Source organism: Mesocricetus auratus, unplaced genomic scaffold, assembly GCF_017639785.1.
Source record: "Mesocricetus auratus isolate SY011 unplaced genomic scaffold, BCM_Maur_2.0 Super-Scaffold_100022, whole genome shotgun sequence".
NCBI lineage: Eukaryota > Metazoa > Chordata > Mammalia > Rodentia > Cricetidae > Mesocricetus > Mesocricetus auratus.
In genome coordinates this window covers 37,909,153-37,931,508 of record NW_024429203.1, presented here as the reverse complement: position 1 = coordinate 37,931,508, position 22,356 = coordinate 37,909,153, and the positions used below count along the sequence as shown (strand labels likewise).

The 22,356-nt window shown below is 45.5% G+C and overlaps 2 protein-coding genes across 11 annotated transcripts in view; both read right to left on the bottom strand.

Annotated features, from left to right (window-relative positions):
- The window catches only part of Parp6 (poly(ADP-ribose) polymerase family member 6), a 36,055-nt gene extending 31,673 nt beyond the window's left edge, over positions 1 to 4,382 (bottom strand). For 3 of the 7 annotated variants that reach the window (XM_040729803.1, XM_040729806.1, XM_040729808.1), the window contains exons 1-2: positions 4,290 to 4,381; positions 3,072 to 3,314 (exon numbers count right to left, since the gene is read on the bottom strand). The gene's annotated coding sequence lies outside the window, so the exon portion shown is untranslated. Of the gene's footprint in view, positions 1 to 3,071; positions 3,315 to 4,090; positions 4,236 to 4,278 lie in introns of those variants that run through there. The other 4 variants (XR_005870273.1, XM_040729807.1, XM_040729804.1 and 1 more) reach the window with 3 other exon arrangements.
- A 10,681-nt stretch (positions 4,383 to 15,063) lies between these two features.
- Positions 15,064 to 22,356, bottom strand: part of Celf6 (CUGBP Elav-like family member 6) — a 32,201-nt gene continuing 24,908 nt past the window's right edge. Inside the window, exons 4-13 of one of the 4 annotated variants that reach the window (XM_005069634.4) lie at positions 19,886 to 20,014; positions 19,714 to 19,793; positions 19,405 to 19,548; positions 19,156 to 19,288; positions 18,920 to 19,069; positions 18,642 to 18,704; positions 18,294 to 18,374; positions 18,061 to 18,204; positions 17,372 to 17,527; positions 15,064 to 16,624 (exon numbers count right to left, since the gene is read on the bottom strand). In XM_005069634.4, coding sequence (XP_005069691.1) covers positions 17,400 to 17,527; positions 18,061 to 18,204; positions 18,294 to 18,374; positions 18,642 to 18,704; positions 18,920 to 19,069; positions 19,156 to 19,288; positions 19,405 to 19,548; positions 19,714 to 19,793; positions 19,886 to 20,014 — 1,052 coding nt within the window. In that variant the 3' untranslated portion in view covers positions 15,064 to 16,624; positions 17,372 to 17,399. The remainder of the gene's footprint in view (positions 16,625 to 17,371; positions 17,528 to 18,060; positions 18,205 to 18,293; positions 18,375 to 18,641; positions 18,705 to 18,919; positions 19,070 to 19,155; positions 19,289 to 19,404; positions 19,549 to 19,713; positions 19,794 to 19,885; positions 20,015 to 22,356) is intronic. The other 3 variants (XM_040730084.1, XM_005069635.4, XM_021226877.2) reach the window with 3 other exon arrangements.

The window sequence follows — 22,356 nt, the reverse complement described above, 5'->3', positions numbered from 1 at the left end:
TCTAATCAGTTCATTTACAAAGAGCTCTCATACCACCAATCCTTATCAGCCTTAGAACCAGAACCAGATTCTTTTTAAACTCTTGGCTCCTATTTTCTGATACTGGACCATTATCACTTTGTTTGTCTGTGTATGTGTTGCAGGCAAATGTATATGCAGGTGTGTGTGTGTGTGTCCGTCTCTGTGTGTGCGTACGTGTGCGTGTGTGTGTGTGTGTGTGTGTGTGTGTGTGTGTGTGTGTGTGTGTGTCTGTGTGTTTGTGTACAAGATCTCTAAACTAAACATGTGTCTCACCAATACAGGCTATTCTACCTAGCCAGCTTGCTGAGAGCCTATCTCCACATTCCCAGAGCTGGAATTACACGTAGCCAGCATACCCATCTAACATTTATGTAGGTTCTGGGGACCCAATCTCTAGTCTTCATATTTGCACGGCAGGCATTTTAACTAACATGCCATATCCCTAACACCTCATTATTGCTTTTAAAACATCAGCTTTAGTTGAGTTGGTGGTGCACACCCATTGCTTCAGCAATAATGAGGGGGATATAGGGTTAGGAATATAACATGTTTGAGGTCAGCCTGGCTACTTTGAGGACTCTTATCTCACAAATAAATTAATTCAAGGGGACTGGAGAGATGGTTTAGTGGTTAGTAGTGCTCTTACAGAAGCCTCTAGTTGGGTTCCCAGCACCCATACCAGGCAGCTCATAACTGCCTATATAACTCTAGCTCTCAACATACACATTCATATTCATAAAAATAAATCTTTAAAAAAATTAAAAGCAGTCTTACTAGAAGCCATCCTATGACAAGAGTTCTCAATAACATTGACAATGCTCTGGTAAACACTAAGTTGTCATGGCCAAAACAATGCTCCAGGGTTGTCTTAAAACCTAATCTCCACATACTTACAGGGATGACCCAAGAGGCACTCAGAAAAGCACTAACTTCTTCCCCCACTTCTAATCCTAGAAGACCTCCATTCTGTAACAGGCTATTTTTAGACCCACCGAAGCCTTCACTTGCATCAGGTCAGGAAAAAAACACTCAGCTAGAAATTACAAAGGCTTGAATGGTAAGAATGTCAGAGCCACCGTGACAGTAGGCTTTTAAAGCTTTCTGCTGCTCTCTAGATCAGTAGGTCACAAACATTACCTATATATTGCAATCACCTAGGGAAGATTTCAATTTAGACTAACACACAACTCTGTCCCATAACCAATTAGTACAATTTCACAGGAATTAATCCTAAATGTTAAATCAGTTAAACGTGCTCTACTTTTTTTTGTTTTTTTTTGAGACAGGGTTTCTCTGCAACAGCCCTGGCAGTCCTGGTGTTTGCTTTGTAGACCAGACTGGTCTTGAACTCATGAGATCCGTCTGCCTCTGTCTCTCACACACTAGGATTAAAGTCATGCACCACGACCACCTGGCAAAAGCTCCCTGCTATTAACCAAAAACTAGGAATCACTACTCTACTCCTTCCTGGCTCCACACGCACCCCAATCTAACCCACTCCAAACTATTCAGGGATGTTCTTGGTCCTTAATGTGATTCTATCAAACCTTACTTTTCTACATCATTGGTTCTAAGTGGGCTGGTGTAGCTACAGCATCAGTATTACCTAGGAACTTGTTAAAAACGCCAATTCTTAACCCTTAACCCCTGAGATTCAGTGAAGCAGAAAAACCAGGGCTAGAACTCAGTAGTGTTTCAACAAGCCCTAAAGTTATTATGCTACATGATAAAATTTGAGAACCATCCCATTAGTCATTGTATCTTCTAAGCATCTATCATTTCTTCTCAGATCCCAAGTTAAACCTGTAACTAGACCAGAATGGGGCTATAAAGCACAACACCAAAGCAAACTCTACTGTCTTGAACTGATAGTACTACCTCGATGATCAAAAAGCAACATGTAAAAGTCAATTACAACTGAAGTTCTTAGAGATGAGATAACCTGATATCTGATAATTGCTTTAAAATACTATTGGGGGCATGAGTATAAGCAAACTGAAATTATAGGTATGAAAATACTCATTGTTTTGTAGGTCAACTAGGATTTTATTTTTAATTTTAAAAATTAAGTTTTCCAATTCCAAATAAAATAAGTGAAAAAACAGATGAAATAAAATTTGCAATAGGTTCTTAACTGTGAGTGGGACATAGTGACACATGTCTTTAATGCCAGCATTCCAGAGGCAGAGGCAAGTGGATCTCTTTGAGTTCTCAGCCAGCCTGGTCTACATAATTAGTTCCAGTACAGCTAGGTGCTTTGTCTCAAAAAAAAAAAAAAAAAAAAAAAAAAAAGACAATGTCAGTATACAAAGGTTTCCTTGCTTTTTGGTATATTGATGGAAACTCTGCAATTATAAAATCAAAGGCTCTCCCTAGAAAGTCAATGCTCCATGTTAATAGGAAGATTCCCCTTGTCCCCCTGCTATTCTTCAAAGACAGTAAGCACAGTCCCACAACATAGCCTTGTCTCTACTGTTGCCCCCTTTTATGATTCCTTTTTGGATAGCCACACTCTGGTCAAAGGTAACCTTAACTACCCTATGTAAAAGATCTCCACTAGGGGACTGGAGAGATGGCTCACAGGTTAAGAGCACTGACTGCTCTTCCAGGGGTCCTGAGTTCAATTCCCAGCAACCACATGGTGGCTCACAACCACCTTGAATGAGATCTGGTGCCCTCTGCTGGCCTGCAGGCAGAAGACTGAATGCATAATAAATAGAGTATTGTTTAAACAAAAAGATCTACACTAAAAAATAAGAACAGTAGTAATAATACCTACACCAGCATTCCCTATTCCTCTCCAATTATTTCCTTCACCACACTCTAACCACTGTAACATACATTTACCTCTCAACATATTGTAAGCTCTACAAGCAAAGATTTTTACTGTTTTCACTGTTCTCAGCATCTATAACACATTTACTGAACTACTGAATGATCACCCCACTAGGGACCTAAGCCAAATGGGAGATAAATATAAGAACTTAAACACTTCTATACATCAACAACAATCACACAAAATGCTTTTTAAAAATCAAGACTTCATTCACCTTCAAAGCAGCCGAAAAGCAAATTATGAAGTTCTGGAGACTGGAGTTTTGAGATTTGAAAATAAACAGTCAAGTGCTGATATGGATGACCGTGGAGGAGTACAGAGGGAAGCGCTACTGTCCAGCCCAGGGTTGTCTTGGGGTGAGTAGCAGAATGATGGCAGCTTAGGCTACAAGTGCCAACTTTTTCAAGGTCTTTCACCACAGAGCATCTCTTCAAGGTTTGCTGCTTGGCTTCTGCTGCTATTAAAAGGAGAAAAAAAAAATCAGAGTTTTATGAAATTACCAATTTTTCAAACACAGGCTGTTTTAATGAAAAGACTTGAACCCTCAACACTAAATGCTCTTCCCTTAGGGATGGAGAGTAGATTTAAAAACTGGAGAGTGGAAAGAGGCAGGTGGTGGATTGGAATTCACAGACGTTAAAAAAAAAAGAAGAGGGGGCTGAAAGATGGACTAGTTCAAAGTTTTTATGTTATATATTTAATACTCCAACCTAGGGAGGTCACACAACTTGCATAAGGCACTCGAACATTTGATAGGTCCTAAATATATCCATTTTTCATGCGGTGAGGCAGTAACTAATGCAGCGGTTAATGAACTAAGAGAAGGAGAAAAAAAAAAAAAAAAAAAGGAGCTGGGCCAAATAGAGACTGTCAGAGTGACCAGAGAAGAGTGCTGTTGCGTTCAGTATTTGTTTATTTTGGGTGATGGCAGCTCTCATAACATGCTTGATCTATTTCTATGATATTATGCTAGAAGTAAATAAGCCTTAGGACGACTCATAACAGTCTTTCCCTCTAAGTCCATAGACACTTTTCAGGGTGACCATTTGACATCCACACAGTCAGAGAAACCTCTGATCTCAACGTCTACACTTTGGGTTTGACTCCCAGATCTGTGTGCTAACAGAGGAAAACTCCACTCCAAAAGGAGTGTCAGAAGCACTAAGCTACTAAACAAAGGACGAAGCGGGAAGCCGAGGGGCGATTCCTGCCGGCCAGCAATAACCCAGGCACCTGCGGTGGGAGAGGACCGGGATGCTGGCGAGGACACCTGCTTTGCAGGGCAGGGCCTGAGGCCTCTTCTCCAGATATCCCCCGTGGGGGCCCCAGCCCCGGCCTTCCCCGTTAAGAAGCCTTCTGCGGCTCACCGCCGCCAGCCGCCCCGCCCCATCCCGCGCCGGCCTCCCCGCACACCAGCCTACAGCGTACTCACGGCGACCCCGGGCCGCGCGCGGCCGCCGCGGAGGGGACGAGCGGCCCGGGACGCCCCGCGGGGGCGGAGCGGCAGGCCAAGGGGCGGGGACCGAGGCGGGCGGGCGAGGTCGCGCACCACACGCCTCAGCGTGCCGTCCCGGGCACGCTGGGCTATTCTGCGCACGCTCGGGAGAAGACACTGCGGTCACGTGTCTTGCTCCGGACCAGCCGCCTAGCAGCAAGCTGTACCTAGGCTGTCCCCGTCCCAGGATGCCGGCCTGGGCGCGCGTGCGCAGTGATCGACAGATGAAGGCGTGAGGGAGCGAGTGGGTGGCGCCTGTTCCCTGGGTACTGGAGGGCGAATGAGAAAGAGGCGCTCTCGGTTTGCCAAAAAAAAAAATAATAATGTGTTTCTTTGTCGCCTCGTGTGGTTGGGAGGACTGCGGAAGGAAAGCGATCTGGACTGTATAGAGATACTGAGGTGTCCACTCGGTGCAGGTTGAAGCCAGGCAAAATATGAATCAAAAATTAAGTTTCTTAAATCTGTCTCAACCCCATGCACACTTGCTTCATTCAGTGTTCTGGAATCTGCCTGGCCTTCGGGACAAACAACGTGGGGTCCTGGGGACATAGCTCACTTAGCGTGCTTGCCTAGCACTCACAGAGCCTTGGTTTATGCACACCTGTGTGGTACGGCAATCCTGTAATCTCAGCATTCGTGAGGCAGAAAAATACAGCAAATTCAAGGCCAGCCTGGGATATATAAGAGCATCTCAAAAATTAACCACAAGATTATAGTGGGAGTGGAAAAGATGGCTCAGCGATTAAGAGCCGTGGTTGCACTTGCTGAGGCCCTGAGTTTGATTCCTAGCACCCACATGGCAGCTCACCATAATCTGTAACAACAGTTCCAGAGGATTTGACACCCTGTTTTGGCCACTACGGGCACTGGAAACCAATGTGGTCCACACACATACACTCAGGACAACACTCATTCATATAAAATAAAACTTTATGTGAGACCAAAGTTTGGTTTGAACACTTGGGGTTTTTCACCGGGTTCTAGATTTTCTTCTGGCCTAATCATGAATACCATCTGGATGTAGTAAAAGGCTCCCAGGTAGCCGACTGCTAACAAGCTTCGATATTTGTTACATTGTAACAACTGAAAAAAATTGAACGCTATATTTAAGTCTTAGAGTGCAAATTTTTCATAGCAGTTCAGAAAGGGGTTTGCCTACTCATGACCAAGGGTAACAGACTTCTGAGAGCCATGCACTGGAGAATGAGCTCAACATAGTGTTTCTAAGAAAACAAGGGTTATTGTTCCACAAATAAAACATCAAACTCCAGAATCCCACAACCTCCCAGGATTCCTTCTTTTGAACCCCTTCCTTCTCGTCCTCACGTACTCGCGGTGAATATCAACCGTTTTATAGATTATTATCATTTCCTGACTTTGTTCATTTTCTTACGCGTACATATCCTTGTCAGTTACTCCCTCCCCGTGTGAGTGTGCATGCGTGCATGCATTTGTGTGTGCACACACATGCACTCTACCTTATTTTTTGAGAAAGAGCCTCGTCGAAAGTGAAGCTCTTCAGTTGGATAGGCTGGTTGTCTCTGGCTCCTCAGTGCTGGGATTATAGGTGGTACAACTGCACCTCGATTTTTATGTGGAAACTGAGGATCCGAAATTGAATCTTCATGCTTTCATGGCGATCTTTTACTGATGGAATCATCTCCCCAGTACCAAATCAGCCACCATAGGTACAGTTTTGTTAATATGTGTTGTGGGGGCCAGGCGGTGGTGGCGCACGCCTTTAATCCCAGCACTTGGGAGGCAGAGGCAGGCGGATCTCTGTGAGTTCGAGGCTGGGCTGGACCGATAGCCTCTGACAATACAGAGAAACCCTGTCTCGTAAAAACCAAAAAAAAAAAAAATGTGTTGTGGGACACTCTCCTCTGACCCTAATACCCATTACCATTAATCAGGGAAGCAGTGGTTACCACAAGTGACCCTCACAAGACTGGGTGTGTTGATGTCCCTTCATAGAAAGAGGGAGTGAGGGGAGCAATTAGACCCTCGCTCAAGATCCCAGACATTTCCCCTTGTGCCTCACTCCAGAATCATGCCTTCTCAGTCACAATGGACTGAAATTTCTCTGGAATCATGAGCCAGACATAAGCCTTTTTTCCATAGGTTGTTCCTCTCAGGTATTTTATCACAGTATCAAGAAAAGTGGCTAAAATGGGGTGAATGAAATCACCCAGTTTCAGACTTGAGCTTATGAGTAGACATTTTTGATTAGTCCAGCTCCTGAGTCCACTCTTTGGGAATTGTGTTTTCCATAGCTGTGCCCAAGACCCATAGGCTCCCTACATGTTTCCTGAGATGTCTGGTGCATAAGTTGTAATTAACTGAACTGTGAGGGGATTCCTAATTCAAGCTGTGTACTAGGTTTTCTCTTTTGGGCCACCAACAAGCTCCCAAATCATGTCGCAGAGACTAGTTTTGAATGCTCAGCCTATCTTAGGCACGTTTCTGTCTAGCTCTTTTAACTTAAATTTAACGTAACTTAAATTTATCTACCTTTTGCTGTGGGGCTTTTTACCTTTCTTACTTTATTGCTGTCTCTGTCCACCTTGACTTTTGGCCCTGCATCACCACCACCCGGCCTCATCCTCCTCCTTTTATCATTCCCCCTTGCTTGAACCTAGATTTCTCCACATATTGATTCTCTCTGCCTGCCAGTCTTGCCTATTCCTCTTCTGCCTAGCTATTGGCCCTTCAGCTCTCTATTATACCAATCAGGTACCTTACATTTACATAATTAAACACACACCCTGACATCGTTATACAAATACAGCATAAATAAATGTAACACACCTATACACAGTTAAAGTAATATTCTGCAGCATAAACAAATGTACCCACCAGGAGAAGAAGAGACCCCACCTACACCCACTGGAAGAAGGGATGGGAAGACGACAATATAAGAACACATTCAACATCAGAAAAACCAAAATGATGCCATAAGAGTCTAGGGACTCTATGCCAGAAAAACCTGAATATACCAATACAGATGAAGCAGAAGAGAATGACCTTAAAAACAACTTCATGAAGCCGGGCGGTGGTGGCACACGCCTTTAATCACAGCACTCAGGAGGGAGAGGCAGGCAGATCTCTGTGAGTTCCAGGCCGGGCTGGACCGATAGCCTCCAAAACAATACAGAGAAACCCTGTCTCGTAAAATCAAAAAAAAAAAAAAAAAAAAAAAAGAACAACTTCATGAAGGTGATAAAAACCCTAAAAGAAGAAATGAAAAAAGCCTTTAAAGAAATGGAAAAAAAACAAACAAAACAATTCAAGAAATGGAGGAAAAGACTAACCAAAAATTGCAAGAAACAATTCAAACAATATAAAGTTTGAAAGTTGAAATAGAGACAATACAAAAAAACAAAAAAATCCACCACAGTCTGAGGGAATGCCGGAATTAGGAAAGCTGGATAAATGATCAGGAACTACAGAATCAAGCATAACCAACAGAATACAAGAGATGGAAGAGAGAATCTCAGGCGTTCAAGATATACTAGGAGAAATAGATTCATCGACCAAAGAAAATCTTAAGTCCAACAAATCATGAACACAAAATATCCAGTAAATATAGGACACCATGAAAAGGTCAAACCTAAGAATAATAGGTATAGAAGAAGGTGAAGAAACCCAACTCAAAGGTGCAGAAAACATATTCAACAAAAATCATAGAGCAAAGGATTACCAGCCTACAATCCACACCACTAGAAAAGCTAGGAAACAAGGAGGACCCTAGGAGAGACATACATGGTCCCCTGAAGAAGGGGAAAAGGACAAGATCTCCTGATCAAATTGGGAGCATTGGGGGAGGTGAGAGGGAGTTAGAGAAAGAGTAGGAGAAGAAGAGGGGAGAGGAGGACATGAGGGAGCAGGAAGATTGAGTCAGGGGTTGGGGAGAATAGAGGAGAGCAAGAAACGAGATGCCATAATAGAGGGAGCCATTATAGGTTTAAAGAGAAATCTGGCAGTAGGGAAATGTCCAGAGATCTACAAGGATGACACCAACTAACAATCTAAGCAATAATGGAGAGGCTACCTTAAATGCCCTTTCCCTATAATGAGACTGATGACTACCTTATATGCCATCCTAGAGCCTTCACCTAGTAGCTGATGGAAGCAGAAGCAGACACTCACAGCTAAACACTGAGATGAACTTCTGGAATCCAGTTGCAGAGGAGGAGGAGTGATGAGCAAAGGGGTCAAGATCAGGCTGGAGAAACCCACAGAAACAGCTGACCTGAACAAGTGGGAGCCCATGGACCCTAGACTGATAGCTGGAAAACCAGCATAGGACCGAGCCATACCTTCCGGGCCATGGGTGTCAGTTAGGAGGCCTGGGCAATCCATGGGGCCTCTGGTGGTGGATCAGTATTTATCCCTAGTGTATGAATGGACTTTGGGAGCCCATTCCACATAGAGGGATACTCTCTCAGCCTAGACACGTGGGGGAGGGTCTAGGCCCTGCTCCAAATGATATGATGGACTTTTAAGATGGACGGCCTCACCCTCCCTGGGGAGCAGAAAGGGGATGGGATAGGGGGCTGGTGGGGAGCAGGGGAGGAGGAGAGGGAGAGGAAACTGGGATTGACAAGTAAAACAAGCTTTACATAAAAAAGGAAAAACAATAAAAATAATAAATTAGAATCCAGTTTTAATCTCATACACTCTTGGTTTTTGCTGCACTAGAAAGGAAGATGTCTAGATGCTGGATCTTGAAAATCCTGAGATTTTTTTAACACAGCCTGAACAGTACAATTGATGCCTCAGGCCATCAATTCAGACTGCTGAGACTAAAATAATTGTGCATATTATTAATTATGAGTCAAATTCTCTCTCCTAATCTTTTTTTCATATGTGCTATTAGTGTGTGTATATGAATATTTGTAAGTGTAGAGACACATGTGTATGCTCGTTTAAGAGCAGGCCAGAGGTAAAAAATAAATTATTTGGGGCCTGGAGAGATGGCTCAGCAGTTAAGAGCAGGCCAGAGGTTAATGCTGGGAGTTATCTACCATACCTCCTCTGGCAGGTCTAAAAGAAACCTGAGACAAATGGTTAACTGTGGTGCCCATTAGCACCAAAGCACATGTGAGCCTCCAGGCTCTCTCAGCAAGTCCCTGCTCCCGGCATGCTGGCTCCTCCAGGTCATCTTGTCCCACCTCCCATCCTAGACGTCTCTAGTTCACAGGCTCTCTCCACCCTGCGTTTCATTCCCATATAATGGTGCCATTTTAGCCATGTGCCTTCTTCTGCCCTCTCCTCTTGGCTCTCTTGGCCATCCTCTCCTCCTCTCCCCCCTTTCTCTCATAGATAGTTCATGGTCATGCTTAGTCTCCTTTCTCTCCATGTTCTGGACTCGTCCAGATGCGTCTGACTGGACTCACCCCTCATATCTACAATAAGACCCTTCTCCTCAGCCATACCTTGAGGTGGTCATGTCATTATTCCACTCATCTTCCACCTTATTCATTGAGGCAGCATCTCTCAATCAAACTTAGAACTTGACACTATAGGCAGTTTCCCTGGGCACTTGCTCATGAGATCGCCTATCTCTATACAGCAGCCAGCTACCTGACTTTCTATGGTAGGTTCTGGGGATCTGAAATATGGTCTTCGTGCCTGTACAGCCTGTGCCTGTGCACTTTGACCACTGACCTATCTCTCCAGCCTTCTTTCCCTAAGTCTAAAGTGAGTGACAACAAAAGGAATGAAATGGGATATCCAGGAAATACTGGAATTTGGGGCCAGAAAAAAAGGAAAGACTCCTGATCATGAAAACCACGCTTACGTACTTCTTTCCTCTTCCAAGTTAAGATACTTTTGGCTTGGAACTCAGTGCTAGGGTTCTGGTGCTTGGCTGTCAACCCTGTGTAATGCACTGGGCACAAACTTCGTGTACCTTTTGGATTCCATAAATAACCTCCTTCTTTCTCTGTGGGGAGGCACCTGCCTATGCCAAGTAGCTTTGCTGCTTCCACATCTTTGGTAGAGATGTGTATTGACATTCCCATCACCCAGGGAGCCAATGATGCAACTGAGAAATGCCTGAGAGTTGCTTTGTGGGGTGTACCTTGGCCAGTGGAAAATAAGAGATGAGAGGAGGTGTAGATACATAATCTCTTTTGAAATCCCTTTGGTTAACTGCTCCAAAATGCAGCTTCTCCTTGCAAATATTGAATACTAAGAAAAAAGCCTGGCATCGTCCTGTGACCTGCCCTTTCTTCACCATTCATGTAAAGAAGTAGCCAATATAATGCTAAATTATCCTTCAATTGCCTCCTGTCTCTTTCACCCCCTACCCCACCATCCTGGGTTTCCACATCCAAGTCATCATTTTAATCTCTGCCCCAGAGTCTGCTTTCCAGAGACTTTAAGATATAGAGATATAAAATAAAATTTAAAAAAAGATATAGAGATATAATAAAGTCCTCATCTCAACATTGGGTCCTAACAATGGGTCCCTCTGCTTATTCAACTACAATTGATTTAGCCTGGATGGATGGCTTTCTGTCAGGAGTCCAGAGCCAAGGTGGCTAAGTCAGGCCATTTGAGGACCACTTACCTGGAAGCCAAGGCTCATTCTGCAGGTTTTCTTCCCAAGTCCCTGAATTTCCTGCTGACCAACAAAGGCATCCCTTGGGAGAGCCAGACTCAGTTTTCAGCCTTTCATGATTAGCTGGCTAAGTAAGGTCTATAAAAATGTGACCAAATATGTGCTAAGTGTCAACTCAGAAGGGCAGAAGACATAGCTGGAAGTACAGCACCAGATCCAAGCTGCAGACTGGGAGCCAGATATATGTATTTGTGTATGTGTGTGTAATATGTGTGAATATATGTATAATATATGTATATGTGTGTATGTATGTTATATATGTATAATGTATTATTTAATACACCCACATATAGATATTATGTATTGTTTTTTCAAGACAGGGTTTCTCTGTTTAACAGCCCTGGCTATCCTGGAACTCACTTTGTAGAACAGGATGGTCTTGAATTCACAAAGATCCACCTGCCTCTGCCTCCCCAGTGCTGGGATTAAAGGTGTGCACCACCAACGCCCAACTCTTTATATTTATTTATATATGAGTACTCTGCATGTATACCTGCAGGCCAGAAGAGGGCATCAGATCCTATTATAGATGGTTGTGAGCCACCATGTGGTTACTGAAATTGAACTCAGGACCTCTGGAAGAGCAACCAGTGCTCTTAACTGCTGAGTCATCTCTCCAGTCTCCAGAGCTGTTTCTGAAGTCAGAGGTAACCATGCCCATCTCAGATCAAATGCCTTTTTCCTCTGCACTCAGGATACCTACCTGGGTTGCATCTGGGGAAAGAAATCTACCCCAGAGGTCCCATTGACAGCTGAAGACTCTGCCCATTGTCCCTAAGCTATTTGGGTTCCAGATTCAGGATTAACTGACAGAGTCTCCTCAGGAGTCCTCTTGACGTAGCCTCCATGTAATAGCTGGCTATGGAGGGGTGGCATGCAGGAAGCTACAGACTGATGGCTGGATGAGTACTTGATTGGTTGCCCCAGTTCTGCACTAAGCATCTTCTTGAGCCTGAGGCCTAGAAGTCAGAGAATTTGACTACCTGGCGAAGGCCAAGGTTGTTGGAATATGAGCCATGCAAGAATGGAATGGGAGTTGTCTCTATAGGGGCAGCAAAATAGATGGGCTGTTATAGAAACCATGAAGCTGAGGAATAGAGGAATGTTCAAACTGTGACCTGTTGCCATTATGGTTATCTCTGTCAACTTGACACAACCCAGAATCACATGGGAGAAGAGTTCCCCACCCCAGGGTTTCTCTATATAACAAACAGTCCTGGGTGTCCTGGAACTTGCTTTGTAGATCAGGTTGGCCTTGAACTCGCTGAAATCTGCCTGCCCATGCCTCCCAAGTGCTGGAAGTAAAGGCTGGTGCCACCACCGCCCAATGGGAGAAGAGTCTTAATGGGGAATTGTCTGTATTATTGAATTGGTCTGTCTGTAAGGGATTGTCTTAATTGATGCAAGAAGCAGCCCACTGTGTGTCTTTGCCCCAGCCCCTAGGCAGGGAGTCCTGAACTGTGTAAAAGTAGAGAAACCAAGCTGAGTGTAAGCAAGCAAGCCACTGAGTAGGTCTGCACCAAGTTCTCTCTGCTCTTGGCTGTGAACTTCCTGTTTCAAAGGATTTTATCACAACAGGAATAAACCTAGAACAGTTGCTAAGAGGCATAATTTCTGAGGGCCAGATTAGGACTCAAAGGTGAACATTCAGCAGGGGTCTGGAAACCATGGGAGTTGCTATCCTACAGAGAACCCAGGGATCAGCTAATCTTCATAGCTAAGGCAATTATTAGCCTAAGTGATGTTTTGGTTCTAGAAGAGCTATCTTCTTAGAGATGTCCACAAAAGAGCAATAAGAAAGATATTTCCCAAAGGAGAGAATTGGGAGCAGTCATTCCACTATCTAGAAGGAAGTGCTATAGATTGGAGTCCATTGTTTTCTCTTGTCTTATTCCAAATGGAAGAGTTCTAAAAAAAATTATGCTGTAATCTCCTTCCACTATTTTATATTGATTATATAGGGGTGAAAAACCAGCCTTTTAGCCACCACATACTGCAAAATCTTAAGGACACATCTGGACCTGATCAAGAATCACACATCAGTAAGGCACCAGGACTAGGTAAAACAATCCTTGTCTGTAACTGTTTTGTCTCTCACCAGAAAGCAGCTGTGTATGCTTTGGTTGGGCACAGGATTATCACACTGTTAAGCCAACACAGTTTTGGAATTGTATGTTTGTCAATGAAAGTTTAGGTGGATGCAGTAAAAGGCCAAATGTGCTAGGTGGATATTCTTTATCTGTTGATTATCTTTCCCTTTTCGGAGCTATTTCTCCCCTTCCTCATAGACCTGGAAAAGTGGCTCAGTTTTCCATCTTAGAGGTGTGCATATGCTCAAGACCAAGGAAAGTCTTCCCTAGGATTTTAGAGCTAGAAGTAGTGAGATCAGCATATAAAAGGAAGTGGGATCAAGAGGTGGAGACAACATCATTTAAACCCCTAGACCCAGCAATGCCTGGAGGCAGGGATTTATCCTTTGACCTATTGTTTATGTAAGCTATTTAATTTCCTAATGACTTAAAGATGTTTGTGTTTAGGTTTTGATACTTGCAATTGAAAAGGGCCAGACAATATATGACATGCACACACAAACAAAGACACAACACCATGTTGCCCAAACCCAGACATTCTACAAAACTTCCATCACCTTACCAAGGGTCAGTAAACTTGTCTAAGGGGCCAGATAAATGTGTTAAGCTTTGTGAGCCACATAGGGCTCTATATCATCATTTTGTTTTGACAACTCTTTAAAAAATATAAAACGGGGACTGGAGATATGGCTCAGTAGTTAAGTGTGCACTTCTTTTCCAGAGGTCCAAGTTCAGTTTGTAGCACCCTCATCAGACAAACACCTGGAACTTCAGTTCCATGAACCCAAATGCCTTCTTCTGGCCTCTATGGGCATCTGCAATCATGGGCACTTCTCCAGAGAGAGACATACTCATAGTTTAAAAATGTAACAAAATCCTTGGAAAAAATTTAAAAATCACTCTTTAAAAAATAATTCTTAATTTGTATGTCATGCAAAAATATGTAATAGGTCAGGTTTGCCAACCCTTGATCTAAATAGCACCAACCCCTGCAGCTTGGGGATCTAGAGTCTGTCATGCCTTCGTTCATAGCCTACAGTATGAAGTAAAATCAGTTCCATGTTATTTCAAATGCCTTGACATGACTCAGTACTGAGTAGGTTTAGGAAGGTTCAGAGCAGGTTTAGGAATGGTAAAAGGGTCTTGACTTATCTGTAATGTAATAGAATCTGGGAAAGGTGATTATCATTTCTTGACTATAAATATAAATACCCTTTCAAAATTATGTGATTGCTCAAAGACTTTGCATGAATATCCCAGTTCCTTCAGGAAGACTTTCTTGGACTTCTCCCCACATCAGAGCAGTTAGTAGATTTCTGGCTGCTATAGACCGTATGTGTTCCTCCATTGTCTGTGCTAATAGTCAGTGTGTCCCCTCAGCCTCTGGTACTTGGTAGTAGCTTGAGCCCTAGAACAATGCTTAACACATAGCACAGTCAGAACTGTGTGCTTTTAGGTGAATGCCTAGCATTTGTTTCTGTGTGTGCCCTGTATGTGCACACATATGCAGAGGCCAGAGTACAACTCAGCTGTCATTCCCCAGGTGCTATCATCTAGATTTTGTGAGATAGGGTCGCTCATTGTCTTCTAACTCACAATTTGGCTGGGATGGCTGGCCAGTGGGCCTCACAGATCACTTGACTCTGTCGCCTTAGTGTTGAGGTTACAGGTGCATGCCTGTTTTGTTTGTTTGTTTGTGAATTCTGAAGAATTGACCTCAGGTCCTTGGGCTCACAAGGTAAACATTGTACTACTGAGCTATGGCCCATGAATATCTTTTTGTTTGAATGGGCAGATGTTGCGTATTTCCACCTGTCCCCAAAGCGCTTGTCTATTATGGGTTAGCACTAGGCTGGTGTATGTGTGCCTCAACACCAGTTCCTCTCCCAGCTGGCAATTATCTGTGGATGGAAACCACAGCTAACCTGGTAATGTTGTTGATAAATTTAGTTTTAATTCTTGTTACTTCCAAAAACCAGTCAAAGACAGAGGAACAGGTGGGAACATGTTTTCTTAGAAAGGATCTGGAAGGAATTATCCTTTCCCACCCACATCCTCCACTGTCCCAGTGTTACCAGATGGCAGGCCTCCAAGGCTGGACCAGAGTATCCCCCACCCTGTGTGGCTTCAAACTAGGTTGATCCGTGACTTAGGGGTGGGAGTGTAAATTAGTCCCATAGGAAAAAATGTGTTCAAGGCCCCGCAGGTCTAGAAAGGGCTGACCTAGGCAAGGTGAATTGTGGTGTTCTAAACTCAGTCTTTTGCCCATCTCACAGAAGCAGGCAGGAAGCACCACCGTTGATCAGCTTTATACGGCACTCACTGTATACAACAGACAGACAAGGACAGACAGACAGAGCACACACCACTTCTAAGCTGAACACTGCTCACCATCTAAAAGCACCTTGGGTAAGCACATGTGAGACACGCTTGCATAGGAAAGATGTACTTTTAAAGGAATGAATTAGTATTTTGGCAAAACATCTACTTCCCTCCTGGGTCCTGGGTAAAGAGGGACCTCTAATTCTGAAGCTTCTACAAAGTGAAAATTATCCCCTTCTCAAAGGCAGTATTTACAGCAGCAAGCCTTCCATGTCTGTTGTCACAGCCCTCTACATATATCTTGAGTCTACTTTACAGGTGGGCAAACTTAGACTAAGAGACAGAAGGTAGCCTGGAGCAAGGGGACACTGGAACAAGGGGAGGGGAAACAGGAGGTGTCTCAGCTCAGCCAAAGGCTTGGCCTTGGTCTACCTGGACTGGGAAGGAAAAGGCTCCCTCTTCCTTCCGGCCTGCAGAGGCAGTGGCTCCACAGGAAAAGGCATCAGGAAGGAAAGGCAGGTTCCCACTTCTGATGACTGGGGCCCTCCCAGGATAGCAAAGAGCAGAGCAGGCCTGAGATCCTCCTGAGGCCTCTTCAGGGATACTGTCTGGGTTTGGGGATTGTGGGTTCACTGCTTCCATAAGCCTCTTGTTGCTGGACTACGAGCCTAGATTTCACATCCTTAATCATTTTTTAAAGGGCAGGGTAAGGGAGTAGCTTCAGAAGGAATGAGACACAGGACAATCTTTCCACAGCCCTCTCTGCCTAGGCTGGGGCTATCAAGGGTCTCCTTCACCCTGTCTCCTAGGGATAGTTAAAGGCAGCTTTTTATGAGACTCTATACTGTCTTTTTTGTTGTCTCTCTTCTGTTTTTTTCTTTGTTTTAATTTATATAGATATATATATATTCTTAAAAAAGGCAATAGTCCTTTGGTCCCTAAACACTAAGGAATGATATGATTTTGAACGAAGTAACTCTGGGCTTCCCTTGCCGAGAAGCCCTTGGCACCCCCGAGGCCCTCTGCTGGTTCCCTTAGATCAGTCGATCTTCAGCCAGCATGGGTTGCCCTGCCAGCTTGAACGCTCCGTGGAACAACCCACATGATGAGTGGCCTGTGCCCCAGGCGCCAGCCCTGGGTCCGGTCCACCTCCATCTGCTGCCACTCCTTCCGGTAGGGCCTCTCCAGCATTTCTGTGCTTTTCTTTTTCCTTTCTTCTCACTCTTCAGTTTCTGTTGTTGAGTATTAATTGATAAGGAGACAGGGACGGGAGAAGGCAAAGTCACTGAGAGTAAGATAAGAGATGCCTGTCCCCTCTGTGACATCTCAGCTAAGTGTCAAGGTTTCTCTTCCTGGCAGCATCCTGGCCACAGAAGCCAGCCCTTGCCTAGATCACAGGCAGATCACTGTAGTCAGTGTCCTGCAGAGAGTTTCTGGGGCAGCTTGAGTGAGCTGACCTGCAAGGACAGCACAGTTCTCCAAGTTGCAGGCAGCCTCCTGCGGTCTCTCCAGAAACCTGGACCTTGTTACCGCAATGCTCATTGTCCACTAAGCCCTGCAGGTCTAGCTCTTGAGGATCTTGACTTCTCTCCCTTCATTTCCACATTAGCTGCTCTCTTCTGCACTCAAACTGCCCAGTGGTTCTCTCCCCTTCACTATAAAGTCAGGACTTACGGCCTATGAGATCCTCATGAACTGAACCAAACCCCATTTACCACAGCCCTCTCCTATATGAGTTCACCGCTCCTGTGGATTCCTGCAGCTGTCACTAGAATAGAATGGGCTGAGTTTTCCTAGAAATCATCTCTCTAAGACTGGAAACGCCAAGGTTGTCTGATTCATCTTGGACTTTGGATTGAAAGAAAATCCCTGCCTCTGGCTCTTTTCTTTATGCCTGAATTTCTCAGAGGGCAGTACCCCAAAGCTGTCAGGGTCTTGTGACCTGGGCCCCATTTGCTTGACATCCATCAAAGACTCACCTATCTGTGACTGATCAGTGAGTGCTGATCAGTAAGGCCTGTTGGCATCCTTAGGTCTCTTTAGCTGGACCTTGAGCCTCTTCATGCCGATTTGAAAGCCATTCATGGCCTGGATGGCAGTCTGAGCACTGGTTGGATTGTCAAAACTAACAAAGCCTGGAGGGTGTGGGCAGACAGTTAGATGGGAATTCAGCTTATCAGTTCTCCCTTCTCTAATTTCTAGACTTGGTCCATCACATATGTCCCCTTCCATCGCTTAACTATGTGAGCATGTATGCTGTGTCCATAAATAAGCATAGACACATGCTTAATAAAGGCAAATCTTTCCTGAAGATGTGATTTCCAAGAAGATGGGAAGTAAGTCTGGTGGGGGGAAAGGATTGTGTGTTGTTCAGAGTATTTCCCTGATTTGGATGGGCTGCTTTATTCCACTCCTCCCAATCTGGCTTCAGATCTGCAGTTGGGGTCTGAAGGCAACTCTTGATTCCAAACCTAGACTCATCGGGCTCCAAACAAACTCCAAAGCTGAAGCCTTCCTGATCTCACACATTATAGTTACCCAAGATTCTAAGGTGATCTGATATAAGGCTTTCTGCGCCCATACTTTGTCCTCTGACACTCAGTCTCTGGAGGCCTTGTGTATGTATGATCCCTAGGGAATCCTGAGGCACAGGAACGGATCAGCTCACCAAAACACTTGCTCTGGTTGGTGGCACGATCCACAAAGACTTTGGCAGAGACAACAGCTCCGAAGGGCAGGAATGTCTGTATGAGTTCCGCGTCCCCAAACTCCTGAGGCAGGTGATAGATGAAGAGGTTACAGCCTTCGGGGCCTGCAGGAACAGTAGCAGGCTTGTTCAGGCGAAGGACCCCGAGGGACACCCCCCCAAAATTCCCTGCTCTCCAGCCACTGGTCTCTCACCTTCTCTTTGTTGTTGAGGCAGAGCTGAAGGCTGCTGGGAAAAAGCTGTGCTCACTGGGGCATAGGCCGAGGGATAGGCTGCTGGAGACAGGGGTGGGAGTGGGCAGTGACCCCCAGGAGTCATTTCCCAAACGGATCCCCATCTGCCTGGCCAGCTCTGGCAGATTCAACCCAGTTCACTACAACCCTTGTTCCAAAACAAGTCGTTGGGGGCTGGGGACTGAACAGGATGGAAGAGTTGTCTCTGTGGAACAGAGTCTAACCCTCCCACAAATCTCCCTATCCCTTTCTGAGGTCCTTTAACACCCCACACCCACACCCCCCGGGCTGGGCAGCGCCAAGCAAAACCTGCGTAGTGGTGTATCCCGGCGTAGGCCTGCTGCAGGGGGTCAGCCACACCGGGACTCAGGGCTGGAGAGAGAGGGGGCCCACGGCCCACAATGAAGGCAGGTGGGCAGGGCCCAGGGGAGAGTCCCTGGATGGGAGTGTGGGATGTGGAAGGCTGCTATGAAAGGCAGCAGGGAAGACAGAGGAATCCCTTTCCCGCCAGCAGGGCCTTGCCTGGAAGAAGCCTCACTTTCCACTCCATTTCCAGGAAGTTTGGTCAACAGGGTAGAGTGACCCACCTGGGTAAGGAGAAAGCCCGTTGTTGTAGAGTGAATCGGAGCCTGGCTGTCCATTGGTCTGGGGGGTCAAGGAGCCGAATCCATTGACCCCCATGGGAGCTGGAAGGCCGGGGAGTGCACCAGGGCCACCGCCACCGGATGATGTGTTGGCTGTAGGTAGAGGTAAGAGAGTTAAGGGAGTAGCAAGTGCTTCACAGGTCCTTTCAACCATGGCTTCAGTCTCTTGGGCCCTTTACCTGCTGTAGGCAGTAGCGGTGCAGCCACCAGGCTGAAGGCCGCTACGTGCTGCATCTGAGCAGCCACCGCGGCCACTTGGCCTAACCCAGGACCCTGTGCCGCCGCCAGCAATGCTGCCTGGTGTTGCAGGATCTTGGGGAAGGAAGAAGGGCGTCTGTAGAGGCCTCAAGGGCTGGCAAGTACCTGATCTCCCCACCCGGAGCCAGGTCTTACCCAGGAGGCATGACAGCTCAGAGACAGGCACCTACCGCGGTGGTGTAAGCGCCACAGGCCCCGAGAGGCAGTGGTGCTGGATGGAAGGCGCCCAGCTGGCCAGCCATTTGCTGCATCCTCCGCAGCGCGCGCTCCCTGTCGGTGTCTGCCAGCTTCACTACCAGGCTGGATGAGGCGCCCTGGGCAAAGAGAAGGCATGGTGAACTGTACTGACCCTGACTGAGCTGAGCCCAGCGCCTTCCCCAGCAGGCCGGGAAGACCCTTGCGTTGGAATGCCTATCAGGTGAAGGGAGGAGGTCCCCACCCCGCTGGCCTCACCCTCAGCCTTGGATCCCTGCTCTCACCGTCATTGTCCGGCTACCGTGTAGTCCCTGGATGGCAGCTTGAGCTTCCCCTTGACTCCCGAATTTCACAAAGGCACAGCCTAGTGCAGGAAAGAAGAATGGGATGATTCAGGCCATAGTAGTCAGAGGGTAAGAAAAGTCACCGGGAAAACCCAGGGGCAGTTCAGGTCACCTTTACTGGTACCATCAGGACTCCGTAGGACAGTGCACTCCTCGATATGGCCGAAGGGCTGGAACAGACGTCTGACATCCTCCTCACCCTGCTGCTTGCCCAACATCCCCACAAACAGCTTCCGGTCCTCTGGGGACAAAGCCAGGAATGACCTGGGGACTCCAAATGTTCCTAGACTCCCCAGAGTTGCCTGCTGTGCTTGGGAAGGTGGTTCACACCAGTCTAACTCTAGGAAGATGTGTAGGGAGTGAGGTCATGGGACCCTAAAGCTGGGTCTCTTTGAGGGGCAGAGTGACCTTACAGGCACATCCAGAAGGAAGAAACTAGGCTGAGATTTCCACCATGAAAACTGGGTCCTGCCGAAGCTCACAGAGATTCATTGCTGTTCTTGTGGGAAGTGTACAGTCTTGATGCCTTTTGGGGGCAGAGCCCTACACACATCACGTTATATTTTGACCTTTTGTATTGTTAGACTTGAGCAATACTACTGGAGACTCAGCATGCTTGTCTGTGACTTTCCTGGTCAGTCTGGTGGAAATGACCTTTCTTGCTCAAATTAAGGAGAGCTCTGTCAAACAAACAAACAAACAAACAAACACAACACAAAACAAACAAAAAACCAGAACAGAACACAGATATCCTATTCTGCTGTCTTAGCCTTAGACACTCAGCACTGGAATCCTTACTCCCAGAACAAAATCTAACCAAAGACTTACAGAGAACGTTTGGCTTTCCAAGCTTCTAACATTAGCATTTTTTCCCCTGTGCCTGCTGAGTCCCTAAGCCCCTTTCCTAATTCCCAGACATCCCTGAACCACCCCTCTGCCCTTCCTTATCTCCTTGTCTACCTTACAGGGCCCTCCCCGAGTCCTGTGACCTCCTCTCTGTCTTCTCATGTTTTAGTACCCTGATCCTTCCTTTGTTGTGGTTATTCCTTGAAAGAACACATTCTGTCTGTAACCTAGATGATCATCTGAAAACAAGTGATCTGTCCATGCAGCCACATTTCCTGTAAGATGAGTCTCTGTCCCACTAGGAAAGTTAGAGGGCTTGGCTTTGAACCACCATTAACTGTACATCTTTCAAGCCAGATCTCTGTAACACTATCTAGACAGCTGGGACTGAGGAGAGGAGTGGACCTATTGTTACAGTCTGGGTTCTCTTTGTATCAATGTAACCTCTGAGTTAGGGGTGGGGCTTGCCAGTGTGTGGCACAATACACACTGGGAAGAAAAGGTTGGGTGGAAATCAGGCTTCAGGTTTCATCTTTAAGATCTCAGAGCTCATGCCAGGCGGTGGTAGCGCATGCCTTTAATCCCAGCACTCGGGAGGCAGAGGCAGGCGGTTCTCTGTGAGTTCAAGGCCCGCCTGGTCTTCAAAGAGAGTTCCAGAACAGTCTCCAAACCTACAGAGAAACCCTGTCTTGAAAAACAAAACAAAAAAAGTGAAATATATTCAATACCAATTCTTGGGCTGGAGAGATGGCTCAGTGGTTAAGGGCACTAGCTCTTCTTCCAGAGATCCTGGGTTCAATTCCCAGCAACCACATGGTGGCTCACAACCATCTATAATGGGACCCTCTTCTGGCATGTAGGCATCCATGCAGACAGAACACTCATATGTTAAAAAATACATAAATAAAATGTATTCAAAAAAGTGAAATCTATTGTTTCAGCAATATTAAGATGTGCTGGTGAGGAATTGACATGTGAAGCAACCTTGTTTCTAATTTAAATTTAAATTTAAAAATAAATAAGAAAAAAAAGAACTTCTACTTCTGATACTCTAAACATAAAAAAAAAGATGTGCTGGTGAGATGGCTCTGTGGGTACAAGCACTTGCTATCAGTGATGAACCTGATTCTATCATCTGTCTACCTACCTATGATTCATCTATCTCATCTACCTGTCATCCATCTATCATCCATCTCTATCATCTGTCTACCTACCATCCATCTCTCTCATCTACCTGACATCCATCTATCATCCATCTCTATCATCTGCCTATCTATACATATCTATCTGTCTATCTATCTATCTATCTATCTATCTATCTATCTATCATCTGATGAACCTGAGTTCTATCCCTGGAACCCACATAATGAAAGGAAAGTACTGACTCCCACAAGTTGTCTCTGAACTCTACACTGTGGCACACACATCAATCAATCCATCAATGTAATAAAATATTAGGGTAAAAGTAAAGATGTAAGAGAAAAACCAGAAATGCCTGGACTGAAGCCAGAAAAGGGAATGGAAACCTTCCCTGTGAAATCAAAGGAAAGCCCTTTGAAACAAGTAAAAGATAGAAGGTAGAGTTCCAGATGACCCAAGAAAACAGGAAAGAACCAGGGGATCTGCAGGTCAATAAGAGATGGGAACATCAAAGATGAGCTCAATCTTCCAGGGATAGAAGGAGTTGGAAGGCAGCATTAATGTATATTTGAGTCTTTCGTAAATATTATGAAATTC